Source organism: Sceloporus occidentalis, unplaced genomic scaffold (genome assembly GCF_023333645.1).
Source record: "Sceloporus occidentalis isolate IW3139 unplaced genomic scaffold, rSceOcc1.0.p SCAF_3, whole genome shotgun sequence".
Classification (NCBI taxonomy): Eukaryota; Metazoa; Chordata; class Lepidosauria; order Squamata; family Phrynosomatidae; genus Sceloporus; species Sceloporus occidentalis.
The window spans coordinates 67717518-67735651 of NW_028316983.1; the positions used below are offsets into that span (position 1 = coordinate 67717518).

The window sequence follows — 18134 nt, forward strand, 5'->3', positions numbered from 1 at the left end:
CTTCATATCTTATGACAAGAGACTTAGGGAGTTGGGTATGTCTAGCCTGGAGAAGAGATGATGATATGATAGCCCTGTTTAAGTATTTGAAGGTGTGTCATATTGAGGATGGAGAAAACCTGTGTTCTGCCGCTCCAGAGAATAGGGCATGGAGCAATCGATTCAAACTACAGGAAAGAGATTCCATATCAATATTTGGAAGTATGAGTGTATAATGCTATATAAATAACATTATAAATAATGTTTTATATATAACACAATTAAAAGAATGCAAAAGATTTGCTGCATGTAGAGGTTTAATCATTGCACTGTAATATCTAATTATGTTAACATTCAGGCTTAGAAACAAACTGGAAAATTCAGTGGAAGATATATTTAAAACTGTAGGATGAACATCCAAATTTTAACAAGACAGCAAACCCTCAAAACTAAGGATAAAGCACTAATGGCTGGAGAAGAGGAAGTAATGCACGGAGTAAGGATGCAATGCATGAAGGCGTGTGGAAATTATTATTGATAGTAATGGCCCAAAACACACTGCAGAAACAACCCAGTTGGAGACCACTTTAACTGCCCTGGCTCAAGGCTAGGGAATTCTGGGGACTGTAGTTTTGTGAGACATTTAGCCATCAGTCAGGGAGGTCTGGTGCCACAATAAAGCACAGCTCCCAGGATTCCCTAGCACTGAGCCAGGGCAGTCAAAGTGGTCTCAAACTGGATTATTTCTGCAGTGTGTTTTGGACCCATGTAATGCCTAGTGTTTTTGTGTTGTATCAATTGTATTTTATGTTGCCGTAGTCATGCATATATGTATCTTTGTATGGTATTTTCCCTTTTATTTATAGATTAGTTTACTATTTATTATCCATTATTTATAAATTAAATTTTGTGTGGTTTTTATTTATAAATTAATTTACTATTTATTATTTATTAATTAAATATTTGTATATTTATCTATAAATCAAATCTTTGTATGCTTTTTAATTACTTTACTATTTATTATTCATTATTTATGTATTAAAGTATTTTTTAAATTTAATTTAAGGCTGAAAATGTAGGACGGCGTCCGGGAAAAGAGGACGTCCGGTCACGCTGAGAGGGAGGGGGGTTGAAAAGAGTCTGGAAAAAATCCTCCGCCACCACGATCCCCGCTCTCTTGCCCTTTTTTCCCCTAGAGCATGCGCAGAGCGGCGCCTCGGCCACAGCGCCTTCGAACTACACTTCCCGTGGTGCACCGAGGGCGCGGCGCCTGCGCAGAGCGGCGACTGGGGCTGCGCGTCCCCGTGCGGTGATGGCGGTGCGTGGACGCGCGGCGGCGGCGGCAGTAGCAGCAGCAATGGCTGCTGTGGAGCGGCGGCTGCCGAGTCTCGATGACTTCGCGGGGCAGAGCTGGAGCGCCTGGGTGGAGAGAGCCGGGCCGCCCGCCGCCGCCACCGAGACAGGTGAGCCCGCCTGCCCAGCCAGGGAGCCCCGCGGGGGAGGAAGAGGCGGCCGCGGCGGAGGGGGAAGCGGGGGACGCTCCGTCGCCGTTTCTGCCGCCGCCGCCGCCGCGCTTCCTCCCTCCTCCTCCTCCTCCTCCTCCCCCTCCCTCCTCCCTCCCGAAACAAAGGCGGCGCCGGGTCCTAGCGCCGCCGAGTTCCCTCCTGCCTGCTGGGTCTTTCCTTCTGGAATGCCAAGCCAGGTTCCCCAGGATCCCCCAGGTCCAGGGTGGCCAGACCTGGCCCTCCTTTGCCAGGGCCTGCCCTTACATTTAATGGCCCCACGTATCCACCATTATGAGCCTGACTAGGAAGCATGGGTTTATATTGATAGGAGTAATTGATGGATTTACTATATTGATAGGAGGAATAGCTTTACCTTTACCCAGGGTGACCACCCTTGGTCCTCCTTTTCCAGGACATGTCCCTATATTTCATTATCTTCTGTCCAGGAGGAATCCCCAAATATCCTCCATTATGAGCAGGACTAAAGCATGGGTTTATATTGAAAGGAGTAGGGTTTTTTAAAGCTTTTTTTTAAAAACAGATTTGAATCCAGGTCCTGGGTGACCAGACTTGGGCCTCCTTTTCCACAACTTGTCCCTATATTTCAATATCCTCCATTGTGAACTTAAGAAGCATGGGTTTATATTGATAGGAGTGGTTTTTAATACAGTACTTTTTTGGGGGGGGAGGGGGGACAGATTGGAATCCAGGTCCAGGGTGACCAGACTTGGGCCTCCTTTTCCTGGACATGTCCCTACATTTCATCAACTTTTGTCCAGGAAGAATCCCAAAATGTCCTCCATTCTGAGCAGGACTAAGAAACATGAATTTATATTGATAGGAGTGGGGATTTTTTAGCTTCTTATTTGGCCAGGTCCTCCATTTTCCTTGAAGGTCCTCCATTTTGGGATGCCTTGTCCTCCTTTGTGTTTGGGGTCTCTGGTCACCCTCTCCAGGTCTTTGTTGGGGTCTGTCTGGAGATTGCAGGGGTGTGTATGTATGTGTGTTTGTGCTTTCCTCCTTGACCTTCTTCATTTGTTGCTCCAGGTCCAGGCTGACCAGACATCCTCCTTTTCCAGGACCTGTCCTACATTTCAGCCTTCTGTCCAGGTTCTCCATTCTGAGCATGACGAAGAAGCATTAATTTATATCTATATCAACATTTTTAGCTTTTCATTTGGTCATATCTGACATTTTCCTTAAATGTCCTACATTTTATGCTGCTTTGTCCTCCTTTGTGGTTAGGACATGTGGTCACCCTGTCCCAAGTCCCCAAATGAGTCTATATTTCCCAACCTGATTAGGCTGAGGGCAGGGTGACCAAATGTAGTAACCACAAAGGAGGGCAAGGCACCTCGAAATGGACAATATTCAAGAAAAATGGACTTGACTAAAGAAAAGCTAAAAACCACTCCTGCAAATATAAATTCATGCTTCTTAATCATGCTCAGTATGGAGGATGTTGTGGAATTCCTCCTGGACAGAAGGATGAAGTGTCGGACATGTCCTGGGAAAGGAGGACTTCTGGTTATCCTGGAAAGGATGCACCCTGTGAGCATGCTTAGCCCATGTTTGCCCTCGGTGGATCCCACCTGTACTCCCAATTCCTGTGTGGTTATGTGGCTGCTTGCCCCTGTTTAGACCCTGTATCACATGAGCATCATTTGTTAAGCTACATCAACAAGATTCCCCCTGCCCCAGTTTCTGATCTCTTCTTTTGAACCCTGCCTTAAGTGGTCTGTATTAAATGTGGCTGGCTTTATATATATAACTGTTATTGTTTTCACCAGGATCCCTCGCGTCTGATAGTCTTGACCTGGTATGATCCTTGAATTCATGTCATCTGCCTCCATTTCACAAAGTGTCCTGTTTCTCTCTCCTGCATTTAGTTTTTTCCAGTTTTCTTCAAATAAGCCATGCAGTATTTTGAGGTGCCATTGTGAGACATGTAGACCACAAGCCTTACTCACCTTCTCTGATTTCTTGGTTTCTCTTGAAATTCTTGGCTATTCTGGATCATCTTCTCAAGGGTCACATTTCTTTTTCTGTGGCCACCTCCCAAACACTTATGTTTGCCCTTTAGCACCTCCATTTCCCCCTTGGTTTTGATCTTTAAATTCCAACCCAGTTTTCTTTGGACTCAACCAATTCCTTTAAAGTGTTTCTCAACACTCAGCATTTGCTGTGCTTCCCCAGCTGTGTTGTGCATCTGGATTTCCTTCTTTTCAAGTTGTTCCATTTCTATTCAGATCTTTGCCTAGGCCACTGGTCTCCGCCCATCCAACTGCTTTGCGTTCCTTGCACCTTCATTCCTATCTTTTCTACTAAGCTCATTTTGCACTGCTGACCTGGCCCTTAGAATTTCTCACCCACTAGAGTTTCCCATTTTCTCCTACAAAACTACTTGCATTCTTATTCATTGTCTGCATGCTTCTTCCCCAGGCTTTTCCCACTCCCTTGCTGTGTTTGCCCTCCCTTACAAAGTAGGTGTGTATATGTGTGTATGCATGAAGAGGGTGACTGGCAGTATAGGCCCCTTGCAATTATTGTTCTTGCAATCCCAGCGATCATTTAGGAGCACCTCCCTAAATGTTTGACTTTCTCAAGTGCAGCCTGACAGCAGATTCCAGAAGGGGCGGTGAGACTCAATAGAGCTGTCCCTGGTGATGCTTTTTATATTGTTGAGTTTCTCCCTTCCCCCTCCATTATCTTCCCATTGCACTTGATATAGTTTAGTGCTTCGTATGTTTCCTGATCTACTTCCATCTCCAGCAGAGTTTGCATAATGACTCTGGTGTTTTCAGGGATTTAGAGGCAGGTTGTAAATTTTCCTTTGCAAACTGCTTCTTATTGCAGTCTAAATGGGTTGTTTTATTTATTTGTTGCTTATAGTTTTGAAATCCTTAGCAGTTCCATAGATAGGGAAACCTTGCTTGCTTTTTGCCTTTTATTGCCCCCCTCCTTACGGTTCAGTGTGGTATTGTTGTATGTGTGTGTCTGTTTAATCCTGTAAGATTGTTGCAAAATCAGTATTTCTGTCCTTCATATCAATGCAAAACTTCAAATAAAACTCAACTATTTTGTATTTATTCCTTGTGTTTTGACGCTGAAGCAGTTGATGCATTGTAACAGGTACATCCTGTCTTTGTGAGGGCACCATGTGGTGTGAAATTCAATTAGATGCAAAAGGAGTAAAGCAGGGGTTAAAGCAAGGGAGTCAAGATTTTGGGAACTAGCTCTGCTACTTGGTTGTACTGTATAATTTTGAGTCAAATTGGTTCCCCGGGCCTTATTTCCCTCCATTTACAGCTTCTGACCTGCATTTCACAAATGTCTGTGTGGTGCAAGGAGATGCCCAGGTGGGAAGAATTAGAGGAAAGATTAGCTCTGAAACCATATGCTTGATTTTTTTGTATATATGTTTGGATTAGGTTACAGGCCATATTATTCTTAGCAGTGGCTTATATACACAGCATAGTAAGAAAAGGTTTCTATTGTAATGAAATGCTTATAAATATTAACATGTTTCTAGGGCAAGCTATGCTGGTTCAGATCATGGCATAATTGGTAATTTGGCATCTGTAAGGGTTTGATTTCACACTAATCCAGCATTTAACAGTTTAATTAGGAATTTTGGGGTTTCCTTTTGAAGCTCATCTCAGGGTATCTCTGTCTGAAGCTTTGTGTTCACAACTAACAGAACAGAGGTACTTATGTAAAAGGTGCATAGAGCAGAGAGAGAGAGATGTATTGTCATGCAAGTGTACCCTCCTGCATGTGTAAATGCCCATATGAAATTCTGCTGGACTGTAGGTATTTGAAAGTTACCCTTTGAAATGAAAAATAAGTGTTTTGAAGTGCTCACTCTCTATAGGGAGAGAGAGAGACAGAGAGGGAGCATGGAAAAGAGACCCTGTGGGCACATCTCTGTAATTTGCAAAGCAGTCCATGGATGGTGCTGTATGCCTGTCATTGTCTTGCAAACACCTCTTGATTGATACAGATTGGCAGAACAATTCTGCTGAAGCAGCAGGCAGTGGAGTCTGAGATTCAGCAAGTCCACTACTGTATGTGAAGTCCGAAGGCTTTCATGGCCGGCAGCCATAGTTTTTTGTAGGTTTTTCGGGCTATGTGGCCATGTTCTAGAAGAGTTTCTTCCTGACGTATTGCCAGCATCTGTGGCTGGCATCTTCAGAGAATGCTTGCCTGGAAAAGAGTTGGGTATATATATTGTGTGACCTGGAAAGGCAGGAGTGATTTGCATGGTTTCCTACAGTGCTTACTAGGTCACCTTGGGCAAGTCACATACTCAGTCTAACCCCTTTCATCATATTGTTGTGAGGATAAAAATTAGGAGAATTGGCACATCCATCCCCTCCCATGCTCAGCTGGAGGAGGGGTGGGATGTAAATATAATAATAATTGTCATTAAATAATATATTTCACTTGTGCGGTGTGCCTTTTTTCAGCAGTTCAAAGAGTGGAAAAAACCAATCTCTGTGTTGGTTTGCCTTTCTGTAGCTTCCAGAACAGTCTAGTTAGTGTTGGACCATAGTAGTTGGTGTAGCAGACTATGGCAAATGTGGGGAAAGTGGGATAGAATAAGTGGGCAAAGTGGGTCTCTCCAGATGGCAGTTAATGAATTGCAGTTTCCACCAGTCCTAGCCCACATGGCTAGTGGCGAGAGACAGCACACATTCCTCTCTCTTGCTTTTGAGCTCTTCAAAAGGACACTATAGGCTGCAACACAAAGCATGCATACTTCCTAGAAACTCCTATTATGCATGTTGTTCTGTGCTTTCAAGTTGTTTCTGATTTACAGGGACCCTAAGGTTAATCTGTTGGAGGGTTTTCTTTACAAGATTTGTTCAGAGGAGGAGTGCCATTGCCTTCCTCAGGCTGAGAGAGTGTGACTTGCCCAAGTTTCCCCTGTGGGTTTCCATGACTGGAGGGAATTTGAATCCTGGTCTCTCAGAATCTTAGTACTGAATATTCAAATGATTCTACCTTGCTGGGTCATGGTATATTCACACATTGTGAATTTCGAGCCAGTGTGATGTAGTGATTTGAATGTTGGACTAGTGGACAGGGTGACCAGGGTGTAAATCCCCACTCAGCAATGGAAACCTGCTGGATGTAGGCAAGTCACACTGTCTCAGACTCAGAGGCAAAGGCAAGCCCCCTCTGCCAAGAGAACCCTATGATAGGGTCACCTTAGGGTCGCTTTAAGACAAAAATCACTTGACAGTACACAACAACAAATGCATGCTCCCTACCATGTGGTGATGGTAGTTGTGCAGTCCTCCAGATGTTGTTGAATTGCAGTTCCCAGCATTTTTGCTGGCTAGCTGGCACTTGTAGTCCAACAACATCTTGGAGGGCTGTGTGACTCTTACCTCTGTGGTAAGGGAAGATGGATTCATCTTAATGTGTCTGGAAGTCATGTGTTCACATCAGTTTTGGTGGACGATGGCTCTGCAAAGTGTTGATGAGATCTCCCCCCTCTTCTATTAGGGTCTGACTTGGAAGAAAACAATCGGAATGGGAGCAAGAAGCTGGATGCAATGACCCTCATTAAAGAAGGTAAGAATGGAGAGAACCATCTGCTCTCCCCTGACATGTTGAGACCTTTGCTCTGAATGTATTGCTCTGCATTTGTGAATGCCACATTGAAGGGAGGATCAGAGATGGCTGAGACTATTGTGTATGTCTGGCGTGATGATCCCTGGCTTCTCACACAGCAAGTGACCCTTGATTGAAACTGTACAGACTTCCAAAGTCTGCTGTTAAGAAGGCAGCTGTTTCTCCTGCTTGTACAGTAGAATAGTGTCTCAGCAGTCCTAGTGCAGTTTACTGTGTTTTGATGGTTGTGAGGTGTGTTAGGAAGGATGGACACATGTACAATGCAGGGACAGATTCTCTGTGATTTTATACAGTGGAACCTCACCATAGGCGGGCGCGCCATATGCGGCCTTGAGCATATGTGCATAAGCCGCGGCGCGCGCGCGGGGCGGAAGGGGCGGCACGTCCCATTCAGTTGAATGGGCGCGTGTGCCCGTTGCGCCGCGTGCGCACCCGTTGCGCCCTGCGCACCTCCGCACCGCCGTGCACGAGCCCCATTGTTTACAATGGGGCTCGAGCATAGGCAGAAATCGCCATACGCGGCGGGATCCGGAACGGATCCCCCACGTATGGCGAGGTTCCACTGTATTGCTATTATTCTCTGCTCTGCTACATTGCAGATGGTAGCAGTGATAGAAACCACCTATGTAATAGCTGTATTCTCACATGTCAATGAGGTTTGCTATTTTACCCCCTTTTAAAGTTGCTCCTAGCTATTTTTACCTGGGCATGCCCATGATTTGAGATACAGGGGAGGACTCCCATAAAATTTACTGGTTTTTTTTAAAAGTGTATCCTGCCTTTTTGGTGTGTTCACATCAATCAGTGCCTATCAGCAATTAAAAGCAAATATACTAAGGAACACATAATACAATAAAATTACAGCCATATAATAAAATCAGACATCATTAGGATGCTTATACACTGCCAAGCTTAGGCTTGAATAAATTGTGGCTTCATTGGCACATGAATGAGTTTGTGAGCTTTGTTTTGAGTAATGAATGGACTATTGTGCAGCTCTTCCACAAAACCAGATGCTGTTGCTGTGATTTAACAAGAGATTTGTGATAATCAAAAGCTGTACAGTTTGCATGTGCACCTTGCATCAAAGACCCTGTTATGGTTTTCTCACTACGGAGTTTATCACACATCTTGAGTTCTGCTATGTTCCTGTCGCCCCAACATCACCTATGCGATAGGAGCCTCCTGGTGGGATCGCACCTGGCGCTATTAAAGTGGAATGCTTCCATTTTTGTCATGGGAGCGTTCTCATAATTGTTAGGAAAAGTGCCCTTTATTAATAACTGATCAAATCATATGATTTCTAATCACACAAAGTTGAGAGGACCCAGATCAACAGGCCTCTGCTATTCCTACCATGTCTTGGCTAAAGGTGTCTGCATCTTAACTTCTCTGCTGATCATCTACACCAGTGTCCCCAAACTCTGTTCTTTAAGGGATTTTGGACTTCAGCTCCTAGAATCCCAGACTATTGGCCAACATGGTTGAGGCTTCTGGGAGCTGAAGTCCAAAATCTCTTAAAGGGCACAGTTTGGGGGGTCACTGATCTACACCAATGCTAATTGTAGTGATGTCCCATGGACCTCTGCTGGTCCATAGACCTTCAACTGCAAGGCCCCAGCAAGTTCCCAGGAGGAAAAGAATTGGCACAACTATGGTGCTGATCCCTACCACATCAGAATGAAAAATATTGCAGCCTCTCCATGCACATCAGATAGCCTGAAAAGCACTGACCTAGACCATAGGTGTCTCTCCAGAAAGGAAGTGGATTTTGTGGAAAGCAGACCAACATAGCAATAGATCCGGATGACTCGTGCAAATTCTTTCCTGATCTCCAATGTCAGCCATGGCCAGACTACCTGACAGGTCAACCAAGAGAATGTTATATTGGGCAACTCCCAAGTGAAAGGATGCTAGAAGGGGGTTAGGCTGTATTCTAGCCTTCTCAAACCCGGAGCCTTGCAGATGTGTTGATTGCAAGTCCCATCAGCCCCAGAAATGGCCAACTGGCTGGGAATGAATGAATATTCTAATCTAACACATCCTGACAGCAGTGGGTTGGAGAAGTACTTGGTCTGCCTGTTCCAGTCTTTTTCAGTATTAGTGATTAAGGGAAACCCCCAAAGTAACTGTTTCATTATATTTAGACAAGAGACCCAAAGAGTCCCTCTCTGCTGTGTGTTTGGGTTCCTAAGGGACTTTCCATTCTCGGAGGAGAGGGAAAACTCAGAAGGAAATCCTCCTTCTTCTGGAAGCTAAGATGGTTTGACTCCTGAAAAGATGTCAGGACCTGCAGTATCCTGTGATTTTCTGTTTGGTGGCATTTCTTTTTAATAAATCAGACCGGTCTTTCTAAACTGTTTCCATGGCTCTCTTCTGATTCTCTCTTTCTAGCAGGACCTTTGGAAATGTGAGATGCCACCTGTCCGTCTTGCAGAATTCCCAAGCCAGAGAGTTTTCAAATGAGCTTGTGCTGTGCTTTTGCACTCAACTCCTAGCCAGTCTAGCCCTCCAACAGACTGTAGTTAGTTGAGCCTTGTTCCTCCCTTCATTTTGGCAGCTCCACTTCCTTCCCTGCCCTTGCTCTTTTCATTGTTTTCAAACTTGTCTGTGTCTCTTTGTTTGTTTTCTCCTCCCCCCCCCCCCCCCCAGCTCTGCTGGGAATTGGGATTACCTGCTGCCAAAGTTACTGAGCTGAGGGCAGCATGGGATGGTCTCCACCACTGCCACCCCCACCCAGTTGTTTAGGTACCTTTTGGTGATTAAAATGGAAACCCAGTCTTGGACTTGGCAGGAATTGACTATCTCTGACCCAGTGGTCTCACTTTGAGAGGCTGCATTACTTGGTGGCTGTTCTAGGTGGCCATTGGGAAGGTAAGCCTTGATGCTAGTATAATGTGTTCAATAAATGTGCACATTTTTGTGTACAAGCTCAATGGCAGAACATTGGGTTGCCAATCAAGTGATTCTCCCAGTTAAGACCTATGTACTCACCTTGACTCAACAATAGAGAACCAGATTTGATTCCTAGCATTTTGAGAACTCAGGGAAGTTATTTTTTGGACTACAACTCCAACATGATATCTGGCCATGCTGGCTGGGAGATTCTGGAGGTTATAGTCCAAAAAGTACTTTAAAAGCTCTGAGTATCTCTTATTGCAGGATCTTGGATGGCCAGCTGAAATGCAGGTTATTTGTCTAAATGGATCATCGGGCATGATTTGGTATGGATGACTCCTTGTATTTTTATTAATGAACAACGTACTTTGTAAGCATCATTTCCTTGTTCTTGAGTCTCTGGAAATATTTCTAGTTTAGATCTAGAAAGCTGTGTTACGCATGCGTTGTGCCACTCCATTAGTTATGGTGCAAATACAACTTGTGCTTCTTAGTTCCATGTCCCTTTTACATGCCTGCTGCCAGCAGAGGCTGTACTTTTTGTTTCATCTTTGTCAGAATAAAAAGGTTTAATTGAAGTGTTTCTTAGCCTGAAGAATTGACAGGGTTCCATGGGGCTCCTTCCCGGGCACACTCTCATCACTCGCATCTCTTGTCCTTTCAGACATGTCTATCTTTGGTCACTGCCCAGCTCATGATGAGTTCTACCTGGTGGTGTGTAACCATTGTGGCCAAGTGGTCAAACCTCAAGCCTTTCAGAAGCACTGCGGTAAGCTAGGCAGCTAACATGCCGGATGAATGTCTGTGGCCTCTCACTGAGAGCTGTGGGTAGGGTTGCTTGTTGCTGCCTCAGGCAGCGCCTGTGTGAAAGGCCCTTTTTCTGTTGTTCTTCTGAAAAATCAGAAGAAGGTCAGTAAGTGAGGAAACTTATGGGAAGCCAGCAACCTAAATGGCACATTGGAGTCATGTAAGCACTACTTCCCATATCTGTATCTTTCTACTGGCATTTTGGGAACACCAATATGATAGCAGCTAGAAAATGGTCCAGGTCATCCACACCTGGATGGTGATACATAAGAACTGAGGCAATGTGCATTTCAAAAGGAGAAGGGCTGTACATCAGTGGTAAGGTACATGCTTTGTTTGCAATTAAAAGCTTCCAAACTGAACTTTGATTGTGGAATTTGGGACCTGGGCTAAATCTGATCATCCTAGGGTCCTAATTTGGCTTATTGGCTTTCCTAGAGCACCATGTCCTGTTTCATAAAGTGCCATAATCTGGGGATTTCCCTGCACTGTAAACTTTTTCCACCATTTAAAAAGATTGAAATGTCCCTCCTGACTACTAGGAGGAAGAACTTTAAGCCAAACTATACTAGTAATTTTGCTCCCAACCTTTTGTCTTTGGCTTTACTTAATACTGCAGTGCACTCTCCCTAAAAATATTCCTGAAATTGAATTTGACCCTTGGGATGAAAACAGTTCCCCTCCTTTGCTCTTGTACAGCCTTCTCCAACCTCATGTCCTCAAGTTGGACTGCAGACTCCCAAGATCCCCAGTGGGCATGTTGATCCTGCTGATTCAAGCTGGTGGAATTAGTAGTGTGACTCATTGGGGGAAGTTTGCACTAAAGAATATCTAGTTCTGTTTAAAAGAAGCAGAAATTGGGGAGCATCCAATAAAATCCACAAAGAAACTGGAGCACATCTCAAAATGCTCAAAATATGGTAATTTTATTAGTAAAAAGACTAATATATTTCAGAGTTCAGAAACTCTGAAAGCATTTACTGGTGTGAAAACACATGCATCAAAGGCTGACTTAGAGAGAGAGAGTGAGAGGATAGTAGGGAAAGAAAAGGATTCATAGGGCCCGTACAGAGAAGCCAAAATAAATCTGCTTCAGGTCACATTGGAGGTATGCTGTTTAAATGATGCATGCATCCTAAGAGGCCAGAAGCTGTGCCAACACTGTGGTCCAGTCCTTTGGACTAGAGCGTGGCTTTGGCATGGCTTCTGGCGTCTTATGAACATCATTTAAACAGCATACCTCCAAAGTGACCCGAAGCAGATTTATTTTGGCCTGTCTGTACGGGCCCAAAGACACATAGATGTATTGGGCTAAAGAGAAAGGGACTGTCAGAAAATTGTGAAGGATTTTACAAGAGAACATCCAGAAAGCTATGGGCTTTAATTCTAAATAGGTATGTACAAGCAATGTACCAGTATAATTATAATTTTATGTAATGCAATATAGTGTATTTATGTGTTGTCCATTTATAATTTTATATAGACTCTGAATACAGCTTTGAGAGTACACCCATGGGAGAGGACCCCCATGATTGTGGAAAAACCACAAATAACAAAAACACTATGTTTTTACTTGGGACAGCACCACTCTAAGAATCTCTAGGTCCCCCCTGCAACTCTGTGGTCAACATTTGCCTGACATTCACCAGAGAATTGTACTGGAGGAGCTACAAATGCCTAGTGGAGTGTTCTCTCTAGCAACGTCTAGGTCCTTCAGTGTGACTTTTGGTTAAAATTGACCATAGAGTTGCACTGGGGGCTCTAGATATTCATAGATGGAACATATTAATAAAATCCGTGAATACTGTAATCAAAGCTGCAAAAGTCAAAGCTGCAAATGTGGAGGGATTAGTGTACAGGCCAAAACGCATCAGGCTTTTTCACTAATAAAACAATAATCTTTTGAGCATCTGGAGATACATCTATGGTTTCCTCATGTGGTTTTTTTAAAGGATGCCCATTCAGTTAGTTGGCTAGTTAAAGGATGCCCATTCAGTTAGTTGGCAAATACCTCTACTTAAGAGCCATTGCCACTGGAAGTGGCTGCTGGTGTGGATGGACAGTTTGCCTGTTCTGAATGGTTCTCCTTTTTGTCCAACACACACACCTCATTGTTCAGACCTTTCATTGATGACCAACTGTGTTGGGCTGCTTTCTAGCTGCTTTTCCTTATGTGTTTTCAAAACTGCAGCTAGAGAAATCTGATGTAGGAAATCTCTGTTAGCAACCTTCTGTGAATAATTTGTCTGCATCCATACTTTTTCCTATGGGCTGTTGCCCTTGGGGAAAGTCAACATTTCTCTGGGATTATCAGAGTCCATCTGTCTGCTGCCATTAAAAGGGGTCACTGAACAGATGCAGGAGGAATAGACAGGATAGAATCAGAGCTATTGTGCAAGTTGCAGTTTGACCTTTTGGCCAAGAGTTGCAAGTAAAGGAACAGGCTAGCATAGTTGGGTATGGTCTGAAGGCAGCCTTGCTGCAGGCTCTGATCAATGTCTGTGTGGGAATCCTGTGACCTCCATCTTCCAGGAGAAAGTTGGGATATAACCACATTCGATTTTACCTTATATATCTGCAAAGTTTCTTCTGGGATCTGTAAGTCATGCCCTGAGGAATAGAATAGCAGCACACAACAGCTGCTGCTGGTGGCATCTGAAGGCAATCCTGTTTCAGTGGGTGCTGACTGTCCCAGTGGGTCCAACACCTGCACCCTTGGTGGTTGGCTTTGAATAGGCTATGGGCTCTTTAGGTGGGAAATAAATATGAGAGTGGCTCCTGGATCTGGCAAAGGCCTTGAAAAGTGCTATTTGAATGCTGCCTGATACTGTGCTGGGCTGTACCCTTGAAAGGTTTCATCAAAATGTTGTGTGGGTTGGTAAACTGGGGAGCTTAGGAGAGTTCCTGAAGAATTAGGGGCCACTACATTCTGTGCTGGATGCTCCCACTAAATTAAGCAGGTCCCAGTGAAAAGGGGGCATGGGGTTTACATAGACCCTAATACAAAGACAGGATTTCTAGAGCTTTATTACACAGGAGGTCTAATTGTTGGAGTTAGATGGAAGCAATAGACAACAGAGTCCAAGAAATGGCATTTTAAAAGATCTAAAATGGCTGTAAAAAGATTTAAAGAGATCCCAGATCTGTGATTAGAATAAAATGCATAAACTGTTCTGACTTGACTTGCTGTTACTTAGAAGTATAAATTAGATTGGGGTTGGGGGTGGAGCTGGAGTTGGGTAGGCCAAATCAGACAGCATGTTAAAGTTGCTTGCAGTATTTTTGTCCTTGTGTATTTTTTTTTTATTATTATTATTATTATTATTATTATTATTATTTTGCCTTTCAATATTTTGCCCATGACTGATGAAGGAGGATTGGATTTTGTTAAATATTTGCAGGCAGCAGGTGTACAGATGCAGGATGTCAAAGGCTGGCAATGGAACACAAAATATTTTTAAAGAAGAAGGAACCCTGATTAGTGGGTTGCTGTTGAAACTCGCCAGTTCTGTCCATAAAGCCATTTCCAACCATTTCAGCACAACAGCTGCCTTAATGTACCTATGTTGGCTAGCTGGTTGAACTCCATTTGGTTAACTGTGCCTTTATTCCCATTTAGAGAGACGACATGGACCTCTCAACAAACTCTATGGCCGGGCACAGACATCTTCAAATTTACAGAAGTGCCATGCGATCAATGGGCGGTCCCTTACAAGTGGAAGTCACAGATCCACCAAGACCTGGCAGGAGAAATCTCAGAGCTCCTTCAGTCAAGCTCAGCATATGCCAGAGAGGACAGACAAGATGCCAAAAGATAACCTTTGGTAAGCAGAGCAGCTCTTCATGGAAAAGTGCCTGGGATATGCTTGGGTCAGAATCCCACACTGCACTATTGCTTTTTATAAATGTCTTTCCCTAGGAACTTGTATGAAAACAAACCCAATACAATGGAAAGGTGAATTAACCATAGTCAACTGAAGCAGGACATCATGAATTCTTGCAGTGCTTCTGACTTATGTTTCTTTTCTCTCCTCCTTCTCCCACCCAGCTTGTTTGTGCCAGTTGTGAACTTAGAGAAGATCTCCAGCCTTCCAAAGTCAGATGGGGTTGGAGTCAGGGCTACTGCAAAGTCTTCTGACTCCACTATCCCCAGACAGTCTTCTGCCAGCTCAAAAGAGATCCCAGTCAAGCCCTCCTTAGTAGCCTCACCAAAGGAAACCCTAACATCAGCCAAAGCAGGTGGCAGCTCAGTTATACCTGCTGAAGGCTTAAGTAGAAAACTGGAGAATGCTCCCAGCTTGGGGGAGAAGGAGCCTGGCACTGTGAAACCTCTGAAGAAGATGCCACGTGAGTCCTATTTTGGTTACTAAATGACCCTAATTTGGCCTGACCATGTAGCATTTTTGTGCACATTTGACATTTCCCAGATTCTGGAAAAATGGGTCTCTAAGGTAGTACTGCCCACACATACTTCTTCAGATTATGAGTTCTGTCAAGTCTCAACAAGGAGAGCATGGGATTTCTGCCCAGTTAGCTATCTGAGAGACCAGAGCAAAATGTTTGCTGAAATTCAGTATAGTGGTGTGTGTGTGTGTGTTTGGATGACAGCACCCAGAATTCTTCATGGCCTTGCTTGCTGTGGAATTCTGGGACTTTTCCAAGCAGATTTTAAATCACAGGAAAACTCAGTGTCCCTTGACTTTGTTCCATGGGAAAATGGGTGGGGGTGGGTGGGTGGGTGGGGGTGACCTCCTGTGTGTGTTAAGACAAAATTAGGCAAAAACTCTGTGCTATTCTATACTTTCTTGGCTGATTAGACAGAGAACTAAATTGCCAATTTTGTAGCCTCACTTGTCAATATTTATCACTTGTTCTACTTATTCTCATGTATACTGCTTTATACATGAGAAGAGGCCTTTTGTCTCAGTTAGTTAGGAACCAAGGATGATCGATGTGACCAGTCCCTTTCCTGGCCCATATAGCTGGGTATTCCTAAGGCTTGAGCACTGGGTGGATGGAGGGGAATATGATGTATACTAACTTTCAGGGATCTTTTTTCTTTAATGCTCCTAGAAATCATGAGAGTTTATTCTTGGTAATAAGAAAGCTTGGTCACAAGAGACATTGGGTTCAGAAGTACTATCTGAATCTTGAAGCTTGCTCAAGCTGGATTTGGGTTAGTCTCTCTTCATTCTTCTCTATTTCAACCCCCAACCCACTGTCTTCTCAGCACAGTATTTATTTATTAGTTACATTTGTATCCCACTTTTCCTTCTTTGACATCAAGGTAGCAGATATAGTTGTCTTCCTTTTCCTCACGTCATCCACATAACAGCCATGTGAAGTAATTTATGAAGAAAGAAAGTGGCTCAACATCACCCAGTGAGTTACATAGCTAAACTGGAACATCAGATCTTAATGGAATTTTTGAGGCAGGGCTGCCTAAAAGAACAAAAGTGAAGCTGAAGAACAGGGAGGGTAGTCATGTAATCTGCCACCAGGCTACAAGAGGAGACTGTGTGAAGGTCAATTGCTGTTTTCCCTTTTGTACTTAGTTCTATGTTTGTCCCCACAGGGAAAGAATGTGACTTAAACAGGCAGTGTGGGGTGGTGAACCCTGAAACCAAGAAGGTTTGCACTCGGTTACTGACCTGCAAGGTATGATTCAGTATGGTGAGCCTGCTGTCTGAAGAAATTGAGGAAGGTGGGAGCAGGCATGGGCAGAGAAAACATTACAATATGAAAAAGAATGCAGCTTCAGAAGGCCACTTTTTGGATTTTAAAAACCAGAATACCACAACCAGCATGTCAGTGGCTATGCTGGCTGGGGCAATCTGGGAGCTATAGTCTTAAAAAGTGACTTTCCCAAGCTATGGAGAGAAGTATTTATCCCGTTCTGCTTACAGAGGTCAAGTGGTATAGTTCCCATTTTTCATCATCTGGCCCTGCTCATTTTGTTATGACCAAGCACTTAAGCACACAAGATCTGCTTCATTACTTTCTCCATGTCAGGAAATGTTACATCCACTCAAAAGCAGAGGGAGCTCTCCCAGCTACTGTGTACATACCTTGTATTGCCTTGCTTCCTTTTGAACACATCTTCCTGGAGCACCCATAGTTTTGCTGTGTGCAGCAGAACTTTCTGCATAACTGGTTCCCTTTTGTGGACTTAAGAACTGTACTGGATGGTGAAGTTGATCTACAAGCATCATCTGGGCACCTGAGTTCAGTTGGCTGGCTAGCTTCTCCTTAAGAAGGCTCTTGGTATTATTGGGAAGTTCCTGCATTTGGAACCAGACTAGTGTTCCTGTGCTATGGAATTATAGACAAGAAGAGGTCTTATAGGCAATGATTTGAAATTAGTAGGGCAGTTACATTATTCTGGGTTTTAGTCCAACTTTAAATTATTTATCCCAAGTGCTGAACCCTATCTATAAAACAGATTCAACACCTTGGATAGTCAATTGATGTTGAGACTAAAAGCCAGAGTGGATTTGCTGTCCTTCTGACATGGAGCCAGCAACATCTGCTTGTAGGCCACCTATATGCAGGAAAACCAGAGCAAGAGATGGTTCTCTACTCTCTGCCTAAATACTTGGAGCAGAGGAAAATCCCTCCTGCTGCCATGATAATTGGTCCCATTGTCAAACTGCCCTCACTACTGTTAAGTTTCCCCTCATGTTCAATGAAAATCTACCTTCCTGTAGCCATTTAGACATAATATTGCACTCTGGGGCAGCAGAGGACAGGTCTTTGCTCTGTTGTGTATGGCAACTCATATGCTTCTGCAGCCTTTTATCTCCAATAATTGATTTGTCCAACACATCCAGAGAGCACTAGGGCATAGAATCCTGCAGAATGTCTGTACTCAGAGGCAAAGTGCTGTTGAATAACATTTGCCAAGGGGCAACAGTGGAAGAAGGATTTTGCTTCGGGCTCTGCTCTTGGGTGTCCTGAAGGCATCAAGTTGGGCCTTGTAGGAAACAGAATACTGGACTTAATGAGTGTTTGTTCTCATCCAGGATCTGCGTTGCTATTATGTTCTCATGTGCTGCCAGCCCACAATGAATAGGGCTGGTGTTAAATTGCACCCATAAGAGTGTGGCTCCTGCTCCCTCTTGGGCCTGTGGTGTGCAGGACACTTCCAACATCTGGCACAGGCAGAGAGAGGTTCAAGAAATGTGAAAATAACTGCATTTTCTTTCTCGGTGTATCCAAAGGGTAGTATAAAATCCCAAAAACTTAATTGGATTAAAGATATTGGATTTCTTCTAACTGCCATCTTCTGATTTGCTTTGCAAT

The 18134-nt window shown here is 43.9% G+C and overlaps 1 protein-coding gene across 3 annotated transcripts in view; it reads left to right on the forward strand.

Moving 5' to 3' along the window:
• Window positions 1-1276: 1276 nt before the first annotated feature.
• The window catches only part of ATXN7L2 (ataxin 7 like 2), a 35154-nt gene continuing 18296 nt past the window's right edge, over window positions 1277-18134 (forward strand). The window contains exons 1-6 of one of the 3 annotated variants that reach the window (XM_089514847.1): window positions 1277-1442; window positions 6999-7067; window positions 10690-10794; window positions 14452-14656; window positions 14881-15179; window positions 16408-16490. In XM_089514847.1, the coding sequence (XP_089370973.1) occupies window positions 1292-1442; window positions 6999-7067; window positions 10690-10794; window positions 14452-14656; window positions 14881-15179; window positions 16408-16490 (912 nt within the window). In that variant the 5' untranslated portion in view covers window positions 1277-1291. Of the gene's footprint in view, window positions 1443-4822; window positions 4844-6998; window positions 7068-10689; window positions 10795-14451; window positions 14657-14880; window positions 15180-16407; window positions 16491-18134 lie in introns of those variants that run through there. The other 2 variants (XM_089514846.1, XM_089514845.1) reach the window with 2 other exon arrangements.